At 32.0% G+C, this 24,604-nt stretch overlaps 4 protein-coding genes and 2 long non-coding RNA genes across 7 annotated transcripts; 5 read left to right on the forward strand and 1 right to left on the reverse strand.

Annotated features, from left to right (window-relative positions):
* Positions 1–971: 971 nt before the first annotated feature.
* Positions 972–9,048, reverse strand: LOC117131652. The gene is made up of 2 exons (XR_004454742.1): positions 6,981–9,048; positions 972–1,390 (listed from the first exon to the last, which is right to left on the reverse strand). It is a non-coding gene; the product is annotated as an uncharacterized LOC117131652 (long non-coding RNA).
* Positions 1,386–4,890, forward strand: LOC103852436. The gene is made up of 2 exons (XR_004454740.1): positions 1,386–2,623; positions 2,967–4,890. It is a non-coding gene; the product is annotated as an uncharacterized LOC103852436 (long non-coding RNA).
* A 228-nt stretch (positions 9,049–9,276) lies between the features above and the next one.
* On the forward strand, positions 9,277–10,955 carry LOC103852437 (putative caffeoyl-CoA O-methyltransferase At1g67980). The gene is made up of 5 exons (XM_009129341.3): positions 9,277–9,527; positions 9,664–9,749; positions 9,841–9,985; positions 10,232–10,363; positions 10,469–10,955. Exons 1-5 carry the CDS (start codon positions 9,474–9,476, stop codon positions 10,748–10,750), a joined length of 699 nt encoding a protein of 232 aa, XP_009127589.1. The 5' UTR covers positions 9,277–9,473; the 3' UTR covers positions 10,751–10,955.
* An 894-nt stretch (positions 10,956–11,849) lies between these two features.
* On the forward strand, positions 11,850–14,365 carry LOC103852438 (putative caffeoyl-CoA O-methyltransferase At1g67980). 2 transcript variants are annotated; one of them, XM_009129342.3, is made up of 5 exons: positions 11,850–11,989; positions 12,118–12,203; positions 12,946–13,090; positions 13,663–13,794; positions 13,891–14,365. In XM_009129342.3, exons 1-5 carry the CDS (start codon positions 11,936–11,938, stop codon positions 14,173–14,175), a joined length of 702 nt encoding a protein of 233 aa, XP_009127590.1. In that variant the 5' UTR covers positions 11,850–11,935; the 3' UTR covers positions 14,176–14,365. The 2 variants fall into 2 exon arrangements, with proteins under 2 accessions (XP_009127590.1, XP_009127591.1); XM_009129343.3 differs by having other exon boundaries at positions 11,851–11,989; positions 13,894–14,365.
* Positions 14,366–17,128: 2,763 nt separating this feature from the next.
* Positions 17,129–19,287, forward strand: LOC103852440 (CDP-diacylglycerol--inositol 3-phosphatidyltransferase 1). Its single transcript, XM_009129344.2, has 11 exons — positions 17,129–17,313; positions 17,454–17,569; positions 17,667–17,751; positions 17,850–17,899; positions 18,125–18,164; positions 18,244–18,288; positions 18,369–18,434; positions 18,517–18,631; positions 18,724–18,780; positions 18,858–18,956; positions 19,053–19,287. Exons 2-11 carry the CDS (start codon positions 17,503–17,505, stop codon positions 19,113–19,115), a joined length of 687 nt encoding a protein of 228 aa, XP_009127592.1. The 5' UTR covers positions 17,129–17,313; positions 17,454–17,502; the 3' UTR covers positions 19,116–19,287.
* A 1,682-nt stretch (positions 19,288–20,969) lies between these two features.
* On the forward strand, positions 20,970–22,232 carry LOC103852441 (putative F-box/kelch-repeat protein At5g03000). Its single transcript, XM_009129345.2, has one exon. The coding sequence runs from the start codon at positions 20,970–20,972 to the stop codon at positions 22,230–22,232; it is 1,263 nt and encodes a 420-aa protein (XP_009127593.1).
* The last annotated feature ends 2,372 nt before the right edge of the window (positions 22,233–24,604 follow it).

Consider the following 24,604-nt stretch of genomic DNA (forward strand, 5'->3'; position numbering starts at 1 on the left):
TCATATCCCCTTAATGTATATACACCGTGTTATAAATTAGCGAAATTAAATCCTTTAAAGCTAGGAATAATTGCTGACAGAAAACGTTATATACAAGATCAATAACTATTAGCCTATAGACATGCATTTCTTTCTTTCGCAAAACTTATTTTTTATCCGTGATATAAAAACGCATAATTATTTTATTGTAAATAAATATATATATTTCTTTGTAAATAAAATTCTCTGATTAATCCAGTATATTTGATATTTCAAAAAAGGAAAAAAAATAAGGCTGTGTATATATATACCCTAATACTCTACCACTAATTAATTTATCTGTCAGTTTTTTCTTTACATAGAGAGCTAGTTACAAGAAAAATCTGCTATATTATCGATGATGGAAAACGAGAACTGGATCTATGGAAAAGCTTGGGATCAAGAAGGAAACCCAAAGAACTCAATACGTGATGAAGAAGTAACTTCAGAAAAACTGAGTGCAGACTTTGTATTGAGTCAGGAAGACGATGATTATAGACGACGTCGTAGCATCTATCTGAAGAGCTACAGTTTGAAGAAGGCCAAATCCAATGCAGACATACGTCGCCACATATCAACTGCTTGTAAGTTTCTGTATCGGTTGAAGAAACTCGTCAGCTCTGGACATCATCGTCGAATGTGATAAGTACAATACAAAGACGAGCTACGGCTAGGGTTTATGCATGTGTATTATACAGATGAAGTGTTTCCCTTACTTCTGATTTACATATGTTTTGTTAGTTTAATAGTTTGCTTGAATAAACTATACTTTGACCAAATTTGTGGTTTCATCTCATCAGAATAGTATAGAAGATTAAGCATCTGTTTTTTTTTATTACTCATGAAACTCCAAGATTCTGTAGAAGGCTTCTATATCTAGTACATCAGATGTATTTTCCTATTTTTATTTCTAAAACTATGTGTTTTTCTTTACCATGTGCAGAAATAAAAAATTTTTTTTTTTTTTATTAATTTTAGCTTTTATTTTCTGCTTACAATATTTAATTTTAAATTTGAAATCAATTATATCTAAAAATTATTATCATAATAATAATTTAGTCTCCATGTTTATGGTTCAACGTTTTCTAACGTGCAACCATAAACATGAAGACTAAATTATTATCATAATAATTTTTTTGATTGTGCATAAATTTTTTAGGTTACAAAATCAAATTGACTTTGCACTAAATACCATTAAATCACATCACCATCATAATAGTAGGAGATATTTTTATTTTCTTATTTTGACTTTGTCAATAATAAAAAAAAATAACTTCGATCAAAAGATTAACCATTTAATCAATTGGCCAAGTTACCAAATCCGAAATCCAAACCCTTAGCTTGATACCGATATCTCCTCTTCACAATATATCTATCTATATATATATAAAAGAGAGTTATCTCTTTTTTGGTGAAGCCACCTCAGCATCCAGGTTACAAAGTCAAGTTCCAACAGATTGATACGTATCCACTTAAATGAAACTATGTATTTCATTAAGTCGTATATGCTCATCGTGATTTAGGCTTTTCGTCTATGTTATTTGTTGCTGTGTGTATGGGCTGCGAAAGTAATGGGCTACACTTAATTTTACTAAAGACCCATAACCTGAATAAGGTAAATCCTAAGCAACTCCCATCGTTTACTTCTTCGTTGTTGTACGACGACTTCTCATCTTCATCATCTCTACCACTGAAACGCTTCTGATTATTACTTCTTCGTGTTAATCTTTATTAATTATTCAACCACGATGTAGCCTTGAATGCTTGCTTCGCTTTTTGGAGTCGGAGTAGGTGTATCTGCAGAGTATAAATAGGTCAGTATTCTTCCTCCTACAATCATCTTATCAGCATGGTTAAACAGCAAAACTTCAAAATTCCAATAGGATTCGATATGTATTTCTTTCTAAGTATAACGACTAAACAGTTTGTTCTACTTACTGATTTGAAGTCCCGACGTTGTTCTTCCACTTCCTTGCGGCTGCTCAGATCTGAGAAGCCAGAAACGGGAGTTGACAGGATCCTCCTTGATGCTGAGGTATTCCGTTCTTGAACCTTATGAACTAAATTTTAAACTATTTCTTGCTTTTAAACTGATAAATATCCAAAACTCTGTATTAAGATCCTTATTCAAACTCTTTTGAATGATAAATGTTGGACCCGTTTGTTGATTATGCTTTCTTTATACATGTGTTGCAGTCAACACTCATGCCAATCAACGTGAATGTCAACCGTCTTGCTCCACCGGCATGAAGGACAAAGGGTGTTGTTAGTTGTTGTTGGGATTGTGAAATCTCGTGTCCAACTCTATATTATCCGGTTAGTACGATATTGTCCACTTTGGGCCTTAGGCAAGCCCGCATGGTTTTACTTTTGGTTTCCATCCCAAAAGACCTCGTACTATTAAAGTTGGACTTCTCTTTATATATTAGACTTTTCTTTGTCTAATATCCGATGTGGGACTTAACTTGTTATCTCACATTCTCCCCCTCAAGCTAAGGACCACATTCATCTCATATGTTTCCTTCGGCGAATCATCTTCGGCACCACCTTGTACCAGTAATCGCAAAGCTTTCTTTGAGAATGTTTCTCCCACTACACATCACAGGTTTCATGATCTTCTGACGTTTCTTCAACATACTTTCTCTTTCTTCTTCTACCCGTTCTTACTTAAAGGGTATTTTAGTCTTCTTGCATCTCTTTGTCAAACCGCTCTGATACCAATTGTTGGGATTGTGAAATCCCGTGTCCAACTCTATATTATCCGATTAGTACGATATTGTCCACTTTGGGCCTTAGGCAAGCCCGCATGGTTTTACTTTTGGTTTCCATCCCAAAAGGCCTCGTACTATTAAAGTTGGACTTCTCTTTATATATTAGACTTTCCTTTGTCTAATATCCGATGTGGGACTTAACTTGTTATCTCACAGTTGTTACGTCTCTTTCTCCAGGTGGACTAAGGAGCTTCAATGGACTGTCTCAGCCTTTACTTGCAAAACTTCCAACAATGCTAATGTTGTTGGTGTCCTCTGGTATGTAGCGACCCTAAACACATTGTTTTCTTAGCTTTAGATATCTTTTAAATTAGTTAATTTGGCTAATTATATTTTGTTTTTGATGTAATGAATGGTTTAATGTTTTAAAAATTATAGATTGTGAAAGTTACTCACAGTAATGTGTATAAGGTGAAGATTTATTGACTAAAAATGGTAGCTTCAGAGAAAGTTAGATTTGATTATTTGGACGCATACAGTGTTACGTTCATGGCGAGAGAGAATCTTGTGCTGCATGGGCTAAATTATCATAAAGTTATTAAGTCTCTACATCGTTTTCAGTCTATGGAGCATCCTCTCCCTGGCCTTCCTGTGACTCAAGGTATTAAATTTAATCTTTTTCAAGTTTGTGTTGTGTTTTGCGTTTCAATTCTTGCTGGTGAGAGATGAATATATTGTTTTATATAAGATCATAAGATAATTAATTACAGAAAAATTTAATGTTCAAGTCTTCATCTGCAGTGTAATTATGCTTCCACATATAAGTGGTAATTGTGATTTCCAACGATGTGATGTTCCATTTTCTGATTTTTGATTCACTTTGATCTTTTTTTATTGTTTTATTTTATTTTCGAGGCAACTCTTTTTTTTTCTGGTCACAGTCGTCCTGCTTAGTTATGAAATAATTTAAGACACTAGGTTTGATCAGACTGGCAATGATGACGATGATATGCCTGCAATGAACTCAGTCTCTGCTAAGGTGGACGTTGGCGGTAGTACTCTTGAGGGAGCACCAACTACATGAGCTGATCCAAGTGATCTTGACACTAAGAAGCCTCCGGCTTGAGCATCTTTGAAGATGGCAGAGAAAGCACGCATGGCACAATGGCACAAGTGAAGATAACGAGAACTCTGAGCGCAGTATTTCCTATTTGAATAATGCAAACATATCTATGTTGCTTAACGAGTTTTTTTTCTTTCGTTCCATCCCTTTGGATTTGCTATGTTTGGTTCAGACGATGTTTAAATTTTTTTTTTAAGTTTAAATAAATTGATGTATTTGTGACATGTTGTTTAATCATTACGGTTCCACGAAAAATAAAAACATGAGCTTCATACTTCGCCAAATATAGTCAGAGATAATTTGTTGCATTAATGTATAATTATATTTATAACATTCAAAGAATAAGAACAATATTTCACAAGCAAGAATCTGTGCATCACAAACATAACAAGAATCAACAACAGAACTATAACTCTGAATATTTGGCACTTCAAATCTTTTCCTCACTAGGAAGGTTAACTTGCAACTTAAAAAGGGAATTCTTCCCTTCACTAATTCAGAATCATTATAATTTTACCTTCACTACCTATTATATCCCATTTTATAAACCTGTATATATAAAATTGGGTTTGCTTTCCTCCTAGGCAGACATGTCACGAATTCGAGTCTTGAGAAGCCGACACGTGTCTGCGTCCAAAACACGGTGTTTCATTAACTTGGAGCTGGAGATCGTGTGGGCTTTTGGTGTAACTCATAAACATGCGAAAATATTTTCGTGTGGGCTTTAGATCAAATTAAAAATAATACTTTTAACAATATAATTTTATATTTTAGTAAGCAAATAATGTCGTGTTCTTCGTCTTATGAATACGTCATAAAACAGCTCTTATGATATTGTTGATATTCAATCCGATCATACTGGTATGAAAAATTAATGTAAATCAACAGACGAACCGAGTACGATAATTTTAATTGAATTTACATGTGTCGAAAATACAATAAAATATTTTTATTTATTTTAATGTGTAAAATAGCCCGTAAAAAACAAAAAAAACTAGATGAACCAATAGGTTTATAGTATATTAGTGAACATACATATAAATGAATAACATTATATAGTGAATACAAAATTGAATTTACTAATTTGATATACATATACTAAGCATTTAACATATGAATAATGTTTTAGCAAAACAAAACATAGGAATAATTATTTGCTTTACCCATGTACATCAATTTATTTTTTAAGGTTCATGATTTCACGATAAATAGTGCTCCTAACTTCTTCTTTTTTTTTCATACAATAGCGCAACCATATTATTATATATTACTCTTACTTAGCTCTTTGAATAAACGAACACTGATATTTGAAAATTTTGAACGATTCCCTTTGTACGGTGAACGGTTTTATTTCAAACTATTAATACACCAATGCAAAAATATATTTTTCAAGATAATTACACACATCTGCAGCATAAACTCTTTATTACATACGAGCATGTATGCTATAAAAAAATTCATGCAATATTATCATTTAATTTAAATATATTGTTAATTTATAATGCAAGTTTGCAGTATTAATAATTTCTGAATTAATAGTAAAACCTATCTAATAAATTCTAAACTTATTTAATAACGATATATTGTACTCAATTTAAAGAGTGACAGGGAAGTTGAAGTATGACTTTTATTAGGAGAAAACTATCACATCTATATTATTAAAGTTGAAGTACACATTGAGATTGTTTGGCAATATGGATAGTAGTTAAAAAATAATTATGTTTGGAAACATGGATAGCAGTAAGTTAAGAAAAAGAATAATGGGCTTATGCTACTAAAAATTTGAAAGTCCATTACATTATATTAAAAAATAATGGGTCTATGTTACTTGATATATATATATATTCAAATCAAAATAACAATTTAATATTAATTTATATCAAAAATTCATTCAAAAATATACATATATTCAAAATTTGATTTTTACTAACATATTTTCCAATAACTATTATAAAAATATTTTCAATATATATAACAAAAATACAATATGAAGCCCAATTTCAAACACCAACTTAGATTATGGTTTTTATATTTCATATTAAATTTTAAAATATAATATATGTGATTATTTACATGATTATACGTATAAAATATTATTAATTATAAGAAAACTTATTTGATAGTACATATAAAATACGATTAATTATATGATAACACGTATTTTGTAACCTATGATGACACACATATATATATACAATAGTGATTAGGGGTGGGTGTTCAGGTTCATTTTCGGGTCTTTTGGGATTTCGTGTCGAGTTCAGATCTTTGAAGATTTGGTTCGGAATTGGATAACCAATTTAAATAGGTTTGGTTTAAATATTTGGATAGAGAATTAATAATTATTTACGTATTTTCGGAGTTTTGAGTATTTTTTAACTATTTAAGATATTTACGTTTGATTATTTGTATATATTTTCAAGCATTTATGCAAACTTAAAAGTATCATATATATTCTGGATGTCTTTATATATTTTAAATGTAAAAATAATTAAAATATATAAGTATATAAATCTATTTTGGATACCCAAAATACTTCGTTTCGGATCTGATTAGGTTTCAGTTCTTCAAATACCAAAATTTGAATAATTCAGATATTTAATCAATTCCAGTTCGGATTTAGTACTATTTCTTCGGATTGGGATCGGTTCAATTCTTCGAGTTCGAGTTTTTTGTCCAACCCTAAATAGTGACATAAACAGCAAATAACATCATATTTTTTAAAAAAATACACCCGCACGCCCGTGCGGATCAAAATCTAGTTTTAATTAAAACATACACAGACCAAGCTACTCACACTAACAAAATGTTGTTTTGGTTTAGATAATATAAGCTTTTCCTTAACATATTTTTCTCGCATGATCATTGCATAATTATATGCGGACATCATTAATCTTATTATATTAGATTGTTCTTCATAGAATAATGAAAGTTACTGTCTCTTTAATTCAGTCCAAAAATATTTATTAAAAATAACAACATGATCTCTTGATTCTATTTATTTATTTTTGTTAATAATATTGTTTTTAATCTATATTTTTCCTAAAAAAATGCTTTATAAAATTAATGTAAATTCATATAAAATAATTTTTTTCTAACTTCCCACCCGTAGGTCGGACCGACCCTAGTACTAACTATATTAAAGCTTTGAGCTTTGTTGTGATTTCTCCATTTTAAATATAAAAGATTTTTTCCTCATATTTTCAATGTGGGACATTTTACAAATGTCATTTTAAGATTTATAATCAACCCACTTTGAACTTCTATTTTTTATTCACATTAACTCTATTTTTAGCATATGAATACATTTTTCCTAATGCTCAAAAAATAGTTCCAACATAACCAAACTTAGATAAACATAAAGTAAGAGACACCTTCATTAAGCATCACATTAGAAACGGAAACCAAACCGATTCCGCCATTGCAGCTCAGCGTAGAGGAGCCACATCCTCATAGAACTCTAAAGAAGCCGGAAGCTAGGATCAAGACCGAGGAAACGACTTCAAAAGAGGACCAACCAATACTGTTAAAGCTTGAGTGATATCAAAGAAGAGCATCCAAACCCATGGGATCACAGGGAACCCCTTACCCAAACCAGAACCATTCCAAAGGAGGAATAATGCACCGCACGGAACCTCTTCAATCATTGAAGGGAAACCATCGAATACACAGATGGAGCGACAGGAAGTTGGTGACACAAACCGCGATGTCAAGAGTAAGACTCCAAAGCTGACGAAGAAGTGATAAAACAAAAGAAACAAATACACCAATGATACATGACAAAGACCACGGGGTCAAGACTTGAACCAATACCCGTCACTAACTTAGAACCACTAAGAGGCTTACATTGCAACATAGAATTAGAGGCATGAAACTGAAGGCCACACAGACCCAAGAAACCATAAACATAACGAACCAAGGGATGAGATTTATACTGATAGAACCTTCGACTAACCGAACAGGAAGGGTAAGAGGTTGATTGATGAAATCGCTGATCCACAGAGACATACCTGTGAAACGCTTCAACAAATCCGACAGAAGAATTAACATACCACATCAGAGCCAGCTTAGTACTATACTGCACACCAGAAAAAGATCCGGATCTGTTCAGACAACAAGCACACCACCAGGACTACAACGGAACTAAACTACCTCTCGATACCATCCAAAAAACAACAAAAGCTTCATATCGACCAAATGAACCTACTACAAGACCTATAAGCATTCTTATGACACCTACGAGACTCCTGGAAGCCGGAGAGGGGAACTCAGAAATCTTTCTTTTTTTTTCTCTGGCGGCTGGTAGAGTTCTCTCTCTCTACTGTTCTGTGTGAGGGTTTATGTTAATGAGTTATTTTTTCCTTTTTTTGTTATTGGATATATATATATATATATATATATATATATATATATTTCTTTTTAAATAAAATTCTCTGATTATCCAGTATATTTGATATTTCAAAAAAGGAAAAAAAATAAGGCTGTGTATATATATACCCTAATACTCTACCACTAATTAATTTATCCGTCAGTTTTTTCTTTACATAGAGAGCTAGTTAGAAGAAAAATCTGCTATATTATCGATGATGGAAACCGAGAATTGGATCTACGGAAAAGCTTGGGATCAAGAAGGAAACCCAAAGAACTCAATACGTGATGAAGAAGTAACTTCAGAAAAACTGAGTGCCGACTTTGTATTTAGTCAGGAAGACGATGATTATAGACGACGTCGTAGCATCTATCTGAAGAGCTACAGTTTGAAGAAGGCCAAATCCAATGCAGACATACGTCGCCACATATCCACTGCTAGTAAGTTTCTGTGTCGGTTGAAGAAACTCGTCAGCACTGGACATCATCGTGGAATGTGATAAGTACAATACAAAGACTTGCGGTCGTACTTTGGTTATGGCTAGGGTTTATGCATGTGTATTATACAGATGAAGTGTTTCCCTTACTTCTGATGTACATATGTTTTGTTAGTTTAATAGTTTGCTTGAATAAACTATACTTTGACCAAATTTGTGGTTTCATCTCATCAGATTAATATCGAGATTAAGCTTCTGTTTTTTTTTATTACTTACTTGTAGATAAGGATAAAGTTTACAATGATGTACTGTACATACAATATAAATACATAATCTACAGAAAACAATGCTTTATCTATTGATGAATTCTTCAAATTAATGACATTGCTATATAACTTTTTCTAGAAAAAAGGAAACAAAAAAGTCACGCATCACAGCCAATAATTTATAAGACTAGTCAATGAATAATACATTGTGGATTGGTCATCCACTAGTACTCCCCCCACCCCACAACATCTTTCAACACTTCTAGCTTAAAAATAAATAAACGTAAGTATATTAGCATCGAAAACGAACCAAATAATTGAATTTTATACCTAAGCCTTGATTGAAAGGTCGTCGATAAGATCCATATTTTTGTTCTTTTTGACAACAGATAAGATCCATAGCTATTGGTCCTTAATTCTCGCATTAGACTCTTTTACCCTTAGCTGCACAATTAGTTTGACCAGAAGTTGCCAGTACTGACCAAAGTGTAAATCTGTCTGTTTATAACTAAGACACCTTCCAAACGTATCCTCACCATCACGAGACTGAGAGATGGCGGATGAAATACCTTCCAAAGGGATCCTCAAGAGCGAAGCTCTGAAACAGGTTTTTGTTTCTTTTTATAATTTTCTTTCAAAACTTTACATGATCGACATATACGTTTTGTTAATATGCAAAGTTTGGTTTTGTCTGGATATAAGAAAAGATCTTTGATATGTTTGGTTGTGTTCGACCGTCACAGTACATCTTAGAAACGTCAGCATATCCAAGAGAGCATGAGCTGCTCAGGGAACTTCGTAAAGCTACAGTGCAGAAATATGGCAATTTGTAAGTCTTCTTATTTTAATCAATAGGATCCTAATTAAACCAGTTATATTTTTATTGATTTTTAATTGAATTTTCTTTAATAAAAATGCAGAAGCGAGATGGAAGTTCCGGTTGATGAGGGCCTTTTTCTCTCGATGCTTTTAAAGATTACGAACGCTAAGAACACTCTCGAGCTCGGTGTTTTCACCGGCTACTCTCTTCTCACCACAGCCCTTGCTTTGCCAAAGGATGGCCGCGTAATGTTTCTGCTTCTTGCTATAATCGTTTATATTATTTACATAGTATATACTTTAGCATGTGGAACTAAAACGATGAAAAAAAAATCTTTAGCAAGTTTTAAATAAGAAATATAAATTGGGACTCATAACCTTTTTAAGTAATTCTTTTGACAGATCAACTATCTATTTGATAAACAAAATTTACATAGGCTCCATAAATAGTTTGAGATTGTCCAACATTCTAGAACAATATTTTGGATGCAGATTACTGCAATAGATATTGACAAAGAAGCCTACGAAGTGGGACTAGAGTTTATCAAGAAGGCAGGTGTTGATCACAAGATCAATTTCATTCATTCCGATGGTATTACGGCCCTAGACCAATTGGTGAATGATGTACGTTAAAAAAATATGTTCCTATTATTTAGTAATTAAGCTGAACTTACTATTTCTGACTAATGATCGTACGTACATATTCCACATTTGAAAAAAAAAAAACAGAATCAGGAGTTCGATTTCGCATTTGCGGATGCTGACAAGTCAAACTACCCCAACTTCCATGAGAGGCTTCTGAAATTGGTGAAGGTTGGAGGAATCATTGCGTTTGACAACACCTTGTGGTTTGGTTTTGTGGCTGAGGACGAAGAGGGAGTTCCTGATCATATGAGGGAATATAGAGAGGCTCTTATAGAGTTCAATAAGAAATTGGCTTTGGATACTCGTGTCGAAGTCTCTCAGATTTCCATTGGGGATGGTGTCACGCTCTGCAGACGCCTTATATGATCAAAAGACTACTTAAGAATAAAGATTAAAGTTTGAGAGTTTGGAATAAATTAATGGTGTGTTAGATACTTCAATAATCACTTTTCGTCATTTTATCACTGATTTTCATTTAATGGTGTGTTTGATTGATGATCACACCACATCTTCTTCGCATACTCATCTGTCATCTGTTGAACAATGATCGTTAGAAAACAAACTTTTAATTTTGTGTTGAACTAAAAATTTAACCAACCGAAATATTGGTATATAAAATAAAATAAAAAGATTTGAATTTGCTTGTGGAAAAAAAAATAAAAGATAGATATTTAGAAGCAAAAATATGAAAATGTGTATGAATTGTATCAAATCGAGAGTAAAATACAGTAGAAATATGCACATTATCTTAGCTTGGAGAAAATAAATATAAATAATAAATATAAATATATTTGATCTAGAGTAGAATACATGATGCATTTAAAAATTTAGTCTAATAAATATAAATATATTTGATAGTTGTATTTGGGATTCGAACTGTCTATGCATCCATTTTAGAATCAAGTTTGAGCGGAAATTCTTTTTGTATAATGAACTGGTAGAACATAGTAAATGTGTAGTAATTGTGTGTTTCTATGGAGTTACCCCTCCATTGATGACCTCTCTTTCCTTTTATATTTGTTTTCTTTCCTTCGAATATTTCATCATGTAAAGTCTTCTCCTCCCTTAATTTCCCATTCGTAGTTATTAATTGGTGAAGTAACCTAAATAATGAATATGAACGTTGAATATTATTAAACATCATTGATCTTTTGACTATTACAAGCTCAATAAATCTTCTTACGTTTGTGGAGATGGGCTTCCGAGAAATTCGTCACTAGGGTTCACAGGGTCCATTATGGAAGATCATGTACCAACGTGCACAAAAAAAGGAAGATCATGTACCAATAGATTTTATTTTCTTCAGCTTTTCGAGGTCATGTGTAATTTGTGTGTTTCACATTTTTTATATAGAATATATGCATATTAGCGTGTTTCAGCTCAGTATTTTCTGCCTAAATTACATATCCACACAAAGGATATGACACAAGTGTTTTCAAATCTTTCTTTATAAAACACATGCATATGCACACCAGCCAATGACCAAAGCGTAACATTTTTCTTTATTACAAAGACACCTATAAGAAGACTCCTCACAATCACGAGACTGAGATGTCGGATGAAATACCTCCGAAAGGGATCCTCAAGAGCGAAGCTCTGAGACAAGTTTGTTTTAATCCTATAATTTCTTTCAAAAATATTTCATAACAGTTTTGTTGATCAGCAAAGTTTGGTTGTCTGGATAAAAGAAGATCTTTGATATATGTGGTTGTGGTTGTGCTCGATTGACACAGTACATCATGGAGACGTCAGCGTATCCAAGAGAGCATGCGCTGCTCAAGGAGCTTAGGAAAGTAACAGAAGAGAAATTTGGGAACTTGTACGTCTTTTTAACCAATAGGATCATACAACAAAATCTTTATAAATTAATAGTATTAGGACTATAGAAAATTATAAGTTATAGAATTATTAATTTTATTAAAATTTCAATTTAGATAAATATAAAATAAATTATTTTTAAAATATACTTTATGATATTATATATAATGATTAAATTTTATAAATTTAATTTTTATTCGATTATATAATATATTTTATACATGTTTTATTCAAGAAAATAGCAGTAAATATTAAAATAAAAACTAAAAGTATATAAGAAGTTCATTCTAAATAAAAATAAATTATAAAATATTTTTTTATGTTTATATAATATTTGTATACATGATAATGATAATTGTTGACAAAAATATATATCTAATAATAATCAATTTATGATTTTATTGAGACCATATATTTTTTAATAATATTTTAAATATTATTATCTTATTATGTTATCGTGTTATGTCATATTGTATAGTGTTCCGACATGTTACGGATATTTTTTTATTAATTTACTGTATTGATTAACTAATTGTATTAATTAATAGATTTACTGTATAACCTGTTTGTTAAATTTTATTTAAATAGCGTGAGAATTGAATAAAAAATATTCTTATTTTTTTAATACAAATAATAAAAGTTTTTCCATTTTAGATAGATATAACTAAGTAGTTGTATTTTTTTTTGTCAACAAGTAGTTGTATTTATACTTTCATTTTTCTTGTTTTAATGAAAAAACGCAGAATCGAAATGGTGATTCCAGTGGATGAGGGCATTTTTCTATCGATGCTTTTAAAGATCATAAACGCTAAGAACACTCTTGAGCTCGGTGTTTTCACTGGTTACTCTCTTCTCACCACGGCCCTTGCTTTGCCTGAAGATGGTCGCGTAATGTTTCTTCTTCTTGCTAATAATCATATTGTTGGCATCTTTCATACTTTAGCATGTGCAACTATATATATATATTTATTTATTTATTTTGTTTATTAAACTTACCTCAATATAAATTGAAGCAAGTTTTAAATAAAATTAGAAATTGAGACATGTAATTCTTTTCAAGAAAATGGTTTCAGGATTAACTACATTTGAAAAAAAAAAATTCCTAAAATTTTTTGCTAGAATTCATTGATAAAGGAGTAAGAAATCGCATATCTTCTTTGAGAATGGGAGGGTGTCGAAATTCTCCAGAGCTTTAGAGGTCTGGTTTGATACAAGAAGCTAGTGAGGGGTTAAGTTTTTTTTTTTTTTTGTCAGAGTGAGGGGTTAAGTTGTTTTCTAAATTCAGTTTACTCTTACACAAACTCTGAAACATAGCCACACTTGATGTAAATTTTTTTTTTGATTTGAATAAATTTAACATTCTTAAAAAAAAAAGAAAAACAAAATTTGGGTAGGCGCTCAACAAATTGTTTAAGATTGAACAACGGTCCTGGTTAAGGTTAAATGAAATTTGGATGCAGATTACTGCAATTGATATTGACAAGGAAGCCTATGAAGTGGGATTAGAGTTTATGAAGAAAGCAGGTGTTGATCACAAGATCAATTTCATCTATTGCGATGGTATGGAGGTCTTAGACAAATTGGTTAACGACGTAAGTGAAAAACATGTGTTCCTATAATTTACTCCTTAAGCTTAACTATTGTTTGGCTAATGATCATACATATTAATTCCCCCACATTGACAAAAGAAGAATCAGGAGTTTGATTTCATATTTGCTGATGCTGACAAGCCAAACTACATCAACTTCCTTGAGAGATTTCTGAAATTGGTGAAGGTTGGAGGAATCATTGCATTCGACAACACCTTGTGGTTTAGTTTTGTGGTTGAGGAAGAAGAGAGCGTTCCTGAGTTTATGAGGGAATCAAGAGCGGCTCTAATAGAATTTAATAAGAAATTGGCTTTGGATCCTCGAGTGGAAATCTCTCAGATCTCCGTTGGAGATGGTGTCACTCTATGCAGACGCCTTGTGTGAGCAAAAGACTATTTAAATATTAAGACCAAAGTTAGGAATAAAACTGTTAGATGCTTCAATAATTACTTATCGTCGTTTGTTTTTCTGATATGAAATTTGGTTGTAATAGTGTGTTTGATTGATGATCACCCAACATCTTCTTCCCATAACCAGTTTTTAAATTAGAAGAATAGTCCCGCTTGCGGATCCACCGCTGGAGTTTTTTTTTCCCCATCAAACGGCTTACCGTTGGCGTATTAAAATGAGAAAATATGTCTTTATATATATACAGTATATTTATAAATATATGTATTTTTAATAAAATTTCTTCTTTTAAACTCTAGATTTTTGGATTCGAATCAAAACAGATAACAAATCAAAAGCCTAATTCGATCCATTATCCGTTTTGATCTGATTTATTATTCGTTTTGATTTTAACAAAAAAAGCTTGATATCCATAATTCTACGAAATAAATCAAATACTAAAATACAATATTAAAAAAGGAAACAAATCACAAATACCAATATTTTTAGGAACATATATATCTAATTCGATCCGTTATATGCATATATATATACATATATGTAAAGAGTTATATATATACATTATATATATATTATAGTTTATATAAGTTTTACAATATTGTTATGAACTAAATTTATTATATTAGGTACTAGAATTTTAAAAGTTAAATAATGTTTTATTTTGTAATAAAATGTTATTAGTAAATTTTTCAATTATTTTTAAAATTTTGTTTTATTTACGGATCAAATTGGATATCCAAGTCACCGAATATCCAGGTGGCTAAAAATCGAATTAACACGAATGTCTCCAAATACCCAGATATTCGATCTGTGTCCACCCCTATTTACAGATACAATTTTATTTTCTTTATATGAAAAAATTTCACTAATGTCAAGGCCTTTTTATTTTTAAGTAATTTTAATTTTATCTTTCATATATTATTTTGAACAAAAATGTCATTAATATTAATTAACACTATCTTTCTATATTTGTCAACTATTTTTATATACTTTTACATACATATACATGTGCACCTTGATGTGAGCACTTTGTAACTAAGTATTCACCACAACTGAAGTATCTAATTTTTTTAGAGGTTGAAAATATTTTTTTTCTTAATGCTTCTTTAACTACCGACCAAATTATAGTGAAATGATTTGTCTTAATAATTTTTTTTCTTTTTCTTTGAACTATTATTTGTTTAGAAACTATAATATAAAACTATTGGTTCGGTATGATGACTATCTAAAATTCATAACATGAAAATAAATAAATAATAGTAATTTTTGGTTTTTACCAGAAAAAAACAAAAAAATCAAACATTTTTTGTATTTAAACCAAAAAACAAAATAAATATTAATTTAAAATAATAGTTATATTTTAGGAGACTAAAAAAAACTTAAAACCGAACCGATATCCAGATTATATAGATTTAATGTCTTTTTATTAAAAATAACGAAACTAATAATTATATTCCGCGTAAAGCGCAGATTATTATCTAGTTTGCTTATAAAAGGGGACTAATATCGATTTTGATAGTAACCATCCAAAAACTTGAGACTAGATCACTTTCTATTTTTTTCGTTCTCCGTCCAAAACCATGCCTGTATCTTACCCGATCAGCGAGTTCGTCGTGGCTGATACAGGTGTGTTCTGGGACATTGCTTATTGTCCCATCCCTGGTGGTCTCGGTCCAGAAATTTTTATCAGAATATCAAACTAGTCCTTAAGAATATGGGTTACTATGGTAAGTTGTCAATATTTACTTACGGTGATGAGAATATCATAACCCAAAAGATATTGAAACGGGCGGAATCAAGTGCGTATTCACAGGAGAAGAACAGACAAGGGTAAACAAGATCTTGAAGGACCTTACTTTCTGGGGAATACGCCAGAAAAAAAGAGGAGAGACGAGCGAATGTGATGCTCATCTCAGGAACAAAAACAGGAGACAAACTTTACGTCAAGTTTCTTGGCTATTTTGAGATCGTTAAATACCAATATCCTCTTAGCACAGCCTGAGAACTTACCACACCCTGTTGATGAAGGCATGAAGCATCAAGGCCGCTACTTTGTAATGTAAGTGAAGTGTGGATTTGGAAAAGCCTAGCAACTGGAGAAAAACCTATCTACAGAAGCGGAAGCTTACAAGATGTTGGCGATGCTTCTGCTTGTAGTGGAAGCTCCCAAGGTGTTGGGGACGTAAAGCGGGTGAGATTAAGGGTCACAAGAAATAGATGATGCGTGGTTCGATCCCTGAATGCGCACTAGAACTAGTATTGTTTGCATTTTTTTATTTATCTACTTATGTGATGAATTGGATGTACGTTTCTTATTTTCTATATATCGATGCTTTTAAAGATTAGAAACACTCTCAAAGCTCGTTAAACCTTAATTCTTGTAGTGTTTTCTTACCACCGTTCTTGCGTTGCCTGAAGATAACTGCGTAACGCTTCTTATTGTTCTTGCTATTAATCATATTATTGTTGGATCCAGTCTATCAGGCGTAAACTACAAAATTCTAATAAAGCCGCAAATATTTTTAAAAAAATATTAAAAGAAAAATGTGATTATGCATATAAACTGAAGTCTATAATTTAGAAAACAAATATTTTGAAAAATATTTCAACATATCAGTTATATATTTACAGTAAAACAAATACTCGTGTGAGTCTCAAATTATATATTGACCAAAAAATTGCCGTTCAAGATTAATTATTGCGGCGAAACATCAAGAATATATCAAAGTATATCAAGAAAATAATTACAAATAAAAATATTCATATCATTTTAAGTTCTATTACAGTCTGGTTATCCTACTTCAAGTTCTTTGACTAATAGGATGGTCGTTGGTCGTAAAAAAAAAAGTATTCATATCTTTGTGGAATAAAATTGAGAATGTTAAAAATATGAGGGTTTATTTGACAATTCCAAATCAGAAAAATTCCACTTTTTTGAATGTCGAAAGCTGACAAAACTGAGAAATACCTTCGAATCTGATTCGATTCTATTATTTGCATTGAAGAACTTGAGAGCCTCTTTTTGACTCCCTCTCTCTCTCTCTCTCTCTCTCTTTCTCTACAGATCTCTTCTTCTCTCACTTCAAGATCGCCACAACTCTAACCTGTTTCCAAGTAAGAGGATTGTTACGATCTCGACTTTGATTTTGGTTTTGTTTTGTACCCATTTTTCAGATTTTTGGGTTTTACCGGAGATGGGTTCGAGTCTCCGTGCACTTTCGGATGAGAAAGATTAATCCTTTTGCTCTGTGTAGGGTGGATCGTTGAATCGGGTAGAGAGATTGATTGTGTATCAAGTCAAAAATGACGAAGAAGGAGAGACCTAGACCACAGAAGTTGTCTGTTTACCTTTATATACCTAACATTGTTGGTGGGTCTTTCGAGATTTAGACAAAAGCTTCTGTCTTTTTTTTTGTTTTTTTTTTTAATTTAGTGTGAGAGTGATGATTGTTGAATTGCTGCTACAGGGTACATGAGAGTTCTCTTGAACTGTGTTGCCTTTGCTGTCTGTTTCTCGAACAAAACACTCTTCTCCCTCCTCTATTTCTTCAGGTCAACTTTGTTTTATTTTTTTTAATCAAGGATTGTTCATGTTTTCAGTAATGGTTTTTATGGTGTCTTCTTTTTGATCAATGTGGATCTACATACAGCTTTTGTTGTGATGCTGTTGATGGCTGGTGCGCTCGTAGATTCAACCAAGGTTTAACAACTTCTTCCCTGTTACTGTAAACTCATTTTTCAACTTTTCTTTTGCAAAAAGATCCTACCACTGATCAAGATTGGGACTGTATCGTTGCTAGTGTTTAGATTCAATGTAGTAGACTCCTTTTTTTTCATTGTGATTCTGTAAGACAAGACATGCCATTACTATACTATGTAGGAAGGTAGAACTTGACTCGCTTCTGTTTCTTTGTTTCTTACTCAGTTTCAACGTTTGGAGCTGTTCTCGACATGGTCACAGATAGGTGAATCTTCTTCTTCTACATGTATCTACTTGTGTGTTTAATAAATTCTGACAATTTTGGGGGATGTGCTTTATTATAGAGTTAGCACGGCCTGTCTACTCGTGGTTCTCTCTCAAGTCTACAGGTGAGGATATTTTATTTCTCATAGCATCTCTGGAGTTAGGAAGGAGTAGACTAATTTCTTCTTACCATCTTAAAAAACAGGCCTAGCTTGGTCTTCCTTTCATTACTGGCTTTAGATATTGCTAGTCACTGGCTGCAGATGTACAGGTACATTCTTTTCTTGTTTGCACCTTGAAATCTTCTCTAAACTCGCAGTTTTTTTTAAACCTGAATACTGCCTACTCTGCAGTACGTTTCTAGCAGGGAAGAGCAGCCATAAGGATGTGAAAGACAGCACAAGCTGGCTTTTCAGACTCTACTATGGAAACCGGATCTTTATGTGTTACTGCTGTGTGTCTTGCGAGGTGATTGAAATTTGTCTCTTTAGTTCCATGTTAATAATCCTTTAAAGATGAATGATGTCCTTCTTAGGTGCAAAATATTTTCAAACGCGCAGGTTCTGTATATCATCCTTCTTCTCATTGCAAAGAACCAAACCGAGAACCTCCTGAATGTAGTCTCTTCGTTCCCTTCTGTTCACTTAGCTCTTACTTCCTACTCAACTACTAAGCATGGCTCCTCTCATTACAGGTCGTAGTTTCCACTTTGACTCAGATTTCACCACTTTCTCTTCTTTTGGCTTTGACAATATTCGGTTGGTCCATGAAACAAACAGTCAATATCATTCAGGTAAAGCTTACTTTTTATTCTTTCCCAAATCTGACACTAATCCCTACATTGAAAGCTGTTTTTTTGGTATCTAATTGGATTTGCGGATTCTTACAGATGAAAACAGCTGCAGATGTCTGTGTACTGTATGATATAGAGAACCAGCAGAAGAAACCTTGATCTTCCTTTCCCTTTTTTCTGAACTTGCAACTCTAGTTTTTTTCCAGTGTAGAAACATGCGCTCCTGTGTTTAAAACAAGATGAAAGAATATTGATTTGCGTTTTTGACATAATTTCTGTTTGTAAATATAATCAGATTACATGTTTAATCTTATGTTATATTGAATTGCCTTTTGACATAATCGCATTATATCGTTTTCAAGAAACATAAGGTCCAAACTCAGATAACATAATACAAAGCAGTTCTTGTCACTGATCAACAATTGTTAGCCACTGAAACTCTCAACTTTTACCGAAAACAAAACAAAAGGAAATGGTCATTTGCAGCTTATGGACAATTTTTTGAAAGAAAACGGGGAACAATCAGAGGCATGGAAACGAGCTTCGTCTATGGAAAAGGTGTTACGAGAGGCTGATCTGGCAACTGAACTTCTTTTGGCAACATTGTTACTTTGTTAGTGTAAGCTAGAAACTGAACTGTCTGTGTCTGAAAAAAAAAACAGATATGTCTTCACCCTGTGTTGGACAAAACCACTTACCATCTTGTGAACAAAGAGAGGCTTGCCATGATGAAAAAGGTGACATTGGTTTCTGTTTCACTTGATCCCTCTTATTATTGAACTCTGTTTTGATTGAATTTAGTAGCTTTCAGGAAGCAGTTCTTGTGAAACGCAGTAGAGGGTGATCATCTAAGAGAGCCAAATGTTTTGAGTTAGTCTTGATGTGTTTGAGGTGTGCTCATATCATGATTAACCTAACACATAATCATTATTGTTACAAGTGTTTGTTAAATAACTTTATTTCAGGAAGAGTCTTTCATGAAACCAGGCTTGCTAATATGAAGAACGCCATTGTTGTTCCTCACATTGCTTCTGCTTTCAAGGTTGCCAACTGAATCATTTCTTTTGTCTCGAGTCTCAATAATATATATATATATATATATATATATATATATCTTAGAACTATACTTCACATAATTTGATAAAATTAACTTCATAAGGCAGATTGATTTTTAAATTATGATTGTGTAAGTTATTTCTTAATTTCTAAGAATATTTAAGCCAAAATTTATATAAATCTACATATAATAATTTTATTGAAAGTATAAAAAACAGTAATAATTTATAACTTTTTGGAACAATTAATAAGTTTATAAGTGATGATCATACATAAACATATCAAACGTCATGACAAAAACATATTTTTGATGCAAACAAGGAAATCAAACTCCTTACATCCTAGAGATCAAAACTAAGCACTGTCAGTTTTACTAACAAAGAGGCATAAATGTGGAAAAAAGTAGATATATTTACAATTAGTAGAATTCGCATTCTCTATATTTAGATTTTTAATCAAAAATTGATTGTTCATTCTAAAAAAAGTAGACGAACTTGTATAATCTAGAAATCATTTTCTACTAACCAATTTTCTGTAGAAGACAAAATCTACTTTTTGTAGAACCTAATTTAAAAAATTTATTTATTAAGTTTTTCAACTAAACAAAAATACTATTTTGTGTATATAAGTGTTTTATTAATTGTTTATATTTTTAATAATTTTTTTGATTCATGAAATTATTTATTTTATTAAGTTTCAGAAATAAAAAAGGTAAAAGGAAGACAAAATGGACAAAAACTGGTTTTATACCAAAAAGACAACCATGCTATTTTTTTTCCAATTTTTCCTTTTCTTTTGGTACAAAATATGTTGTAGATTTGTTCCTTACACCTTACTCGGATCGACTTTAGATTAGGAATAAGATCCCGAGATTTTTGTGTATATATATAACATAGGAGTTGTGGAAGCTAGTGCTTCTTTTATTCTCTCTTAAACCCAAAAAGGAAACATCACACGATGTCGAGTTCCAGCAAAGTGCTACAGGATCAAAGACATAGACAAAACAAAGCAAAACAAAACACGACGTGGTGGAATTGTACGAATAAGTGGAAAAAGTCTTCTTCTCCGCCTTGTGCGTTATCGTTATTACCAGACGACATCCTTCTGAATTGCTTCGCCACTGTCTCAAGATCTGACCACGCGTCCTTATCTCTCGTCAACAAGTGGCTACGCTCTCTACTGCTTTCCCCTGAGGTCTACGAAGAACGATCACTAATGGGACGTACCGAAAACTGCATCTTCCTATGTTTAAGCATCCCTTCAGACCCGTTCGTACGCTGGTTCGCCTTCTACCCAAAAGCTCTAAATAATCGGTTAGTTCCAATCCGGCCACACTTGTACCACCCTCAGGAAGCATCCTCCGTCGTGGCTTATGGTTGCGGGATCTATATAATCGGTGGGATGATTGGCGGGAGGCCATCGTCAAGGGTCTTATTCCTTGATTGTCGTTTTCATACGTGGAGCAATCTCCCCTGCATGGGGATACCCCGAGCTTATGCTGCTGCGGGAGTGGTGGATGGGAAGATATACGTTTTTGGAGGGTGCCAGGAACCGTATTCGGACAAATGGGGAGAGGTTTTCGATCCAATGATGCAGACTTGGGATGTACTGCCAAAGCGGCCGAAGGAACCTTACTCTTCCGTTATTCACGAAAGCGTTGTGAGGGAGGAGAAGACTGTTTTGGCTTTGAATGAGAAAGGTAATGGTTTGCTCTACGTTCCGAGTGAAGGCATATGGAAAAAAGGGAAGTCTGATGCGTACAGTCCTAGAAGGGGTTGGCATGTGATAGAGAATGTCATGTACTGTTGTGTAACTGGTGGGAGGATACTGTGGTGTCAGGCAAGCGAATCGGAGTTGCACGAGCCGAATGCGATAAAGTGGAGAGAGGTGATGGGATTGAAGGATTTAAAGGACACTCTATGTGCCTCCAAACTGGTCAACTATGGTTGGGGATTGCCGGAAGAAAAACTTGAGGATTTGCTTCCGGGTCACAAACTGAGCAACTCTGGTCCCAACATGTTACTTTTCTGGGATGTGCTTGCTCCTGGGAAATTGGAGATTTGGTGTGCTGAGATATCTTTACAAAGGCGCAAAGAGAAAGGAGAGATTTGGGGGAAGGTTGAGTGGTCTGAAGTAGTCACGAGTATCGATCCTCCTCATCCTCTACCTGAGCATCAGCATCACTGTAAAATTTTGCATGCTCTAACCCTCAATCTCTGAACTCAAAACTCTATTTTAAAATCTCTACTTTGTTTCTTCTCTATTCCTTATTATTATATATCTCCTATTTCCCAATTAGCATTTTGCATTTGTAATGGAGAAAAACAATGCTCTTGGATCTCATCATTATTTACTTGTTCACAACAATAAGATGTCTGTTTCGTTTAACTAAAATCTTAAATGCAGACAAAGTTGACTTTCTTAAAAATAAGATAGTAGAAAAGCTAGTGTTGTGAGATATATTTCACCAACTCTTTCTATTTTGCTTCACATCTTATCATCTATTTCTTAAATACATGATAAGATGATGAAGAAGCTGACATTGACATGATGGTCTTCCATTTATGTTGCTGGGCTGATAGGCATTCTTGTACTTATGTGCTTCTATTGTTCTTGGTGCGGAGTATGGATCCACCTTATGGATGTTTTCATGGCCTCAGCAAAAAGTGTATTTGCTTAAAATCACTTCAGCTCATTTTTTGTATATTCTTACTGATGTAAGTCTCTGAGTATACTTGTATACATTGTGATTCAGCAAGTAAATAGTTGAAGAATCTACAAGAACTGGAATATCTCAGTTAAAACAAAAGCTTGTAGGTCAGTTTCTCTTATGTTTAACTGGCTCGACTGGACAGAGTTCTTGATATATCATTAAACCAATTGATATTGGGAAGCTCTGATCTGCTCCCCTGTAACCTATAATCCCGTGATTCCTTATCTTTGGTTTTAGATAACAACTTTGAAATTTCCAGCATAATCATCGTAAACAGGCGGTGAATCCACAACACAGGTCTGATGAACCATGACTGGATCTCACTCTCTTTGAATTGAATGCATCGGTATCTATTCTCTGAGGGACTTGACACATGACCATCACTTCCATTTTGAAATCTCTAGTCTCTTCTTTCAAGAGACGACTGGGGTCTACTTATCTCATCAGCTTCATCTTAAGGGCCATGACCAACTGGGTTCTGGATCAGCCATTTGTGATGTAACTTGATCAGTGTCTTTGCAATCAATTCGCATACCTTCTTGCCCCTTACAAGGTTATTCTCACTGGATGTTTCAATAAGCTGATCAAACAAGACAAGTGTACAAACATAAACCGCCCTGAGTGGAATAAAACATTTTCTTAAATAATTGTTAAGTAAATAGACGTTTCTTTAAAAATATTTTGGAAATAATAACAAAATATATGTAAATATATTTTAATGATTTTGTTAAATTAAAATTATAAAATTCTTTAACTTTTGTCAATAAAAAATTCATTTTATGTGCTCATTTAGTTCTACTATTTTAGTAGCTATCTTCTATCCTTAAATTCCATTAGAGGCATTGACAGAAATATAAGCAAAAAAAAAAGGAATCAGTAGTAGATGCACATTGATTGAGATATAAACAAACTAATTTTAAAATTTTTATTATATATTTTGGCATCTTTTGATTTATTCTTGGATATTAGTACAAACTCTATAAATTAATAATGTTAGGACTTTGGTATTTTATTATTTATAGGGCTATTAATTTGTAAAAAAAATTCATTTTAGATTTTTCTATTTTAAGATAAATTTATTTCTAAAATAAGATTTTTATTTTATTTTAGTGTATATACATTAATTAAATTTTCAAAATTCAACATTTATATAAATTTTATTATATTACTTGGTGTATATAAAATATTTTTCTTAGAATTTAAATATTTTTTAGATATAATTTTACTAAATCTCATCAAAATATATTAAATGTTAAGAAAATATAAATATAATTTCATTGTGAATATAAAAAATAATATAATTATTGAGTTGTACTTATATAAAATGTATATACACATAAATTATTAATTTATAATTTTAATGGGACCATAGATTTACATAAAAGTTTCTAAAAAAATTATTATGTTATTATTTTATCGATTTGTGTTATATTAATCTATGGTGTTTGTCGATTTATAAATAGAAGTTATGACCTCCTTCATGTGTGATTTTTTTTTTTAATTTGGATCATCACTTAGAAATCTTATTAAATGTATTTTATTAAGACTAATAATACATGAAATATTTAAAATATTTTAATCATAATATCTTTTGATATCTTTTCATTTTAAATATAAATATATTTATTTTAAAATTCTAACAAATCTGTTTTAAGAAATTTTTACAAGATCTTTATTTTTGAAATTATATTTAAATATTTTTACTAATTTCGAAATTAGTTTGAAATATTATTATACATTAATAAATTCATTAATCGTTTATAAAATGAAAAATAAAAAAATTCTGTAATATTTTATATATTATATAATCATAATCAATCATATTAAAAAATTATTATATTGAGCTAAATATAATAAAATTGTATTAAATTTATAAACT

This window comes from Brassica rapa, chromosome A02 (genome assembly GCF_000309985.2).
Source record: "Brassica rapa cultivar Chiifu-401-42 chromosome A02, CAAS_Brap_v3.01, whole genome shotgun sequence".
Lineage (NCBI taxonomy): Eukaryota > Viridiplantae > Streptophyta > Magnoliopsida > Brassicales > Brassicaceae > Brassica > Brassica rapa.

Excerpts from the sequence above, each read along its gene's own strand:
- LOC103852438 (XM_009129342.3), top strand. The coding sequence starts at position 11,936 with ATGTCGGATGAAATACCTCCGAAAGGGATCCTCAAGAGCGAAGCTCTG. Across the intron at positions 13,091-13,662 it reads CTTTGCCTGAAGATGGTCGC|ATTACTGCAATTGATATTGA; the intron begins GTAATGTTTCTT and ends ATTTGGATGCAG. Across the intron at positions 13,795-13,890 it reads TAGACAAATTGGTTAACGAC|AAGAATCAGGAGTTTGATTT; the intron begins GTAAGTGAAAAA and ends CATTGACAAAAG.
- LOC103852437 (XM_009129341.3), top strand. The coding sequence starts at position 9,474 with ATGGCGGATGAAATACCTTCCAAAGGGATCCTCAAGAGCGAAGCTCTG. Across the intron at positions 9,986-10,231 it reads CTTTGCCAAAGGATGGCCGC|ATTACTGCAATAGATATTGA; the intron begins GTAATGTTTCTG and ends TTTTGGATGCAG. Across the intron at positions 10,364-10,468 it reads TAGACCAATTGGTGAATGAT|AATCAGGAGTTCGATTTCGC; the intron begins GTACGTTAAAAA and ends AAAAAAAAACAG.
- LOC103852441 (XM_009129345.2), top strand. The coding sequence starts at position 20,970 with ATGTCGAGTTCCAGCAAAGTGCTACAGGATCAAAGACATAGACAAAAC.
- LOC103852440 (XM_009129344.2), top strand. The coding sequence starts at position 17,503 with ATGACGAAGAAGGAGAGACCTAGACCACAGAAGTTGTCTGTTTACCTT. Across the intron at positions 18,165-18,243 it reads CTCGACATGGTCACAGATAG|AGTTAGCACGGCCTGTCTAC; the intron begins GTGAATCTTCTT and ends GCTTTATTATAG. Across the intron at positions 18,781-18,857 it reads AAACCGAGAACCTCCTGAAT|GTCGTAGTTTCCACTTTGAC; the intron begins GTAGTCTCTTCG and ends CTCTCATTACAG.